Source organism: Sprattus sprattus (genome assembly GCF_963457725.1).
Source record: "Sprattus sprattus genome assembly, chromosome: 16".
Taxonomy (NCBI): domain Eukaryota; kingdom Metazoa; phylum Chordata; class Actinopteri; order Clupeiformes; family Clupeidae; genus Sprattus; species Sprattus sprattus.
This window is the reverse complement of record NC_137914.1, coordinates 12868043-12870506: the sequence shown is the minus strand read 5'-3', so window position 1 is coordinate 12870506 and position 2464 is coordinate 12868043. Positions and strand designations below refer to the sequence as shown.

Below are 2464 nucleotides of genomic sequence, written 5' to 3'. Positions count from 1 at the left end.
AAAAATGTTAAATTCAGTGACATATTCCCTTTTAACCTACATTACAGCCATCACAAAGGGTTCAGTTACGAAGCCCTTCAGAATCTGAAAAGGCAAGAAAATGTGGATAAGCACTGAAACACCTATTTCATTTTGTGTAGCTATATGATGCTATTTCTAATGTATGGCAATTATCATTATTATTGTTGAAATTAGGACCATACCAGTTTCTAATCCTCTTAATTAAAACGCCCCCCTGATTGGTCGGAAGGGTAATCCCGGCGGGCCTTGCTCTCCTACTAACGCGCAAGTGGGACTGAGCACGAGTCACAATCTGCCCAGGGCGAGGGCAAGACGCATAGCGAGAACCACCAAGGAGACACACATAGAAGTTTTGCTCGGGCGTCTTAAGTGCGTTTAGCATCACTGTCGACGCTTATCGTAATTACTCAAGTCTTTAAAGTGAACAGTCCACGCGTTTATACATGCTTACGGAGGCAAATACGTGAAGAAGGTGCTTTCACTCTGCAACTGTTTTGAGGAGCAGCACAAGAGAGAGAAAGTAGACTAGAGAGCTGTTAGATTGTTCACGAAAGAGGAAAGGTTCGCCTCGAATTAATTTTACATTTTTCTTTTTCGTAAAAATGAATGCTAGCGAGGAGAACCTGCTCAAATCCATCAGCAATGATACATTGCTGGACCTCACTCAACGCTACGGCCAGTCCAGCTTTGGCTTCGGAGCTGGCCATGGTGCTGGAAGTCCAGGGCGATACCCACTCACTCCGGCTGCTGATTTTCTCTCCGGCCAGACAGCGAAGTCGAACGAAAGCGGCGGGGAGCAAACTAGTGAAGACGATGACGGGTTCGATCATTTGGACTCAAGGAAGAGAGGTTCGGGGTTTGACGACGACAAACACTCAGCCAAGAAGCCCAAAGAACAGAGGTCGCTGCGGCTGAGCATCAATGCAAGGGAGAGAAGACGAATGCATGATCTCAACGACGCTTTGGACGGCTTGAGGGGTGTGATTCCATACGCGCACAGTCCGTCGGTGAGAAAACTATCCAAAATCGCCACTTTGCTCTTGGCCAAGAACTACATCCTCATGCAGGCGCAAGCGTTGGAGGAGATGCGACGGCTGGTGTCTTATCTAAATCAGGGACAGTCCATAACCTCGCCGATACCTACGGCGCTCGCACCTTTTGGACAAACGGCCGTGTATCCTTTCTCCAGCACGGCACTGGCCTCCTGCGTCGAAAAATGTACCTCTTATTCCGGGACACCTTCGAGTCTTTTCAAACACTGCAATGACAAGCCTTGATTACAAAACAAACTTGTTCCTGAACTTCACCTGCAACATCCTATTATTGGTCTCTGTCGCTCTTTCTGTCACGCTCTACTTGTTTTAACCCATTTTGTTTGGAAGGAACTGTGGTGTATTATTGCTTAATAATGTGTTAAAACCGCTATCCGTTTTTCAGAATGATTGATTAATCAAACTAGTGTTAAGGCAATATAAACTTTGGAATGAGGCTTCAAGTCACTGTTTAACCTTTAAACTGTGCGTTTCTCTGTCCACTACCTGGAATCAAACTTCGAATAGGCTAGAGCTTAGTGCATAACATCGCATAGTTTTCCAATTCATATGGAGTTCATCTGAAACATTCCAGGAGCCGTACACTACAGAGACGTTTTTGAACTAAAACCGAAAAGCAATTGGGAAAGAAAAGTTTGTTGAATCTTTTGAAAATCTAAAATGTATTAGTGAACTATGCAACATTTTCCCATGACGCAGTAAAAAAAACGTGGCCCAATGTTGTGTTCAACGTTCCTCAATCATTCAGTTCGCCGCAACACTGGCCAGGAATGGACTCGAATTTCCACTCTTCAGTGCTTCGAGGGAAGTTCATAATATCTTTTTTGGGAAGACATAGGCTTACTTGGATTGACTTTTGTTTTGTTATTGCACAATTCACTTGATTGTAATGTACAACTGTGAAGAACTACTTGACTAAGCCTGAGTTGACAAAATATTCGGTTGTGTTGCAACATGAATTTCATATATTGTTTATATGTCTTTATAATTAAAACATATATGTATATGCTCGAATATATGGCTTGTAAGCTTTTTTGTTAAGAAACGTGCACTTGAACTTTTTTTCTACCAATACTCTTGTCAAAGTTCAGTTGACCTATGAACATTATCTATGAATCAGCCAAATATAGTAAAACGGATACAATTATATTTTATTTTTCGGTTGTATGAGAAAATTACTAGCTAAAAACAATTCCATATTTGTACACTGTTTTGAAACAAAAGGTTTGGCCTTGCGTTGCATATTCATCTAATCTTTTTGAGAGGAGTAATTCAGGAACGTGCGCTCCGAATTTAAAACGTATGCCTCGCCCTTTGTTGTTCAGAGTAAAGAAAATGAAAGTAAAGTTCGGAGTAAAGACAGTCAATAGTGATAATACTGAATGTAAAGG

The 2464-nt window shown here is 41.9% G+C and overlaps 1 protein-coding gene across 1 annotated transcript; it reads left to right on the top strand.

Annotated features, from left to right (window-relative positions):
* Positions 1–623: 623 nt before the first annotated feature.
* Positions 624–1298, top strand: bhlhe23 (basic helix-loop-helix family, member e23; the record flags this gene model as incomplete). Its single annotated transcript, XM_080854191.1, has 1 exon — positions 624–1298. One exon carries the CDS (start codon positions 624–626, stop codon positions 1296–1298), a length of 675 nt encoding a protein of 224 aa, XP_080710317.1.
* Between the last annotated feature and the right edge of the window lie 1166 nt (positions 1299–2464).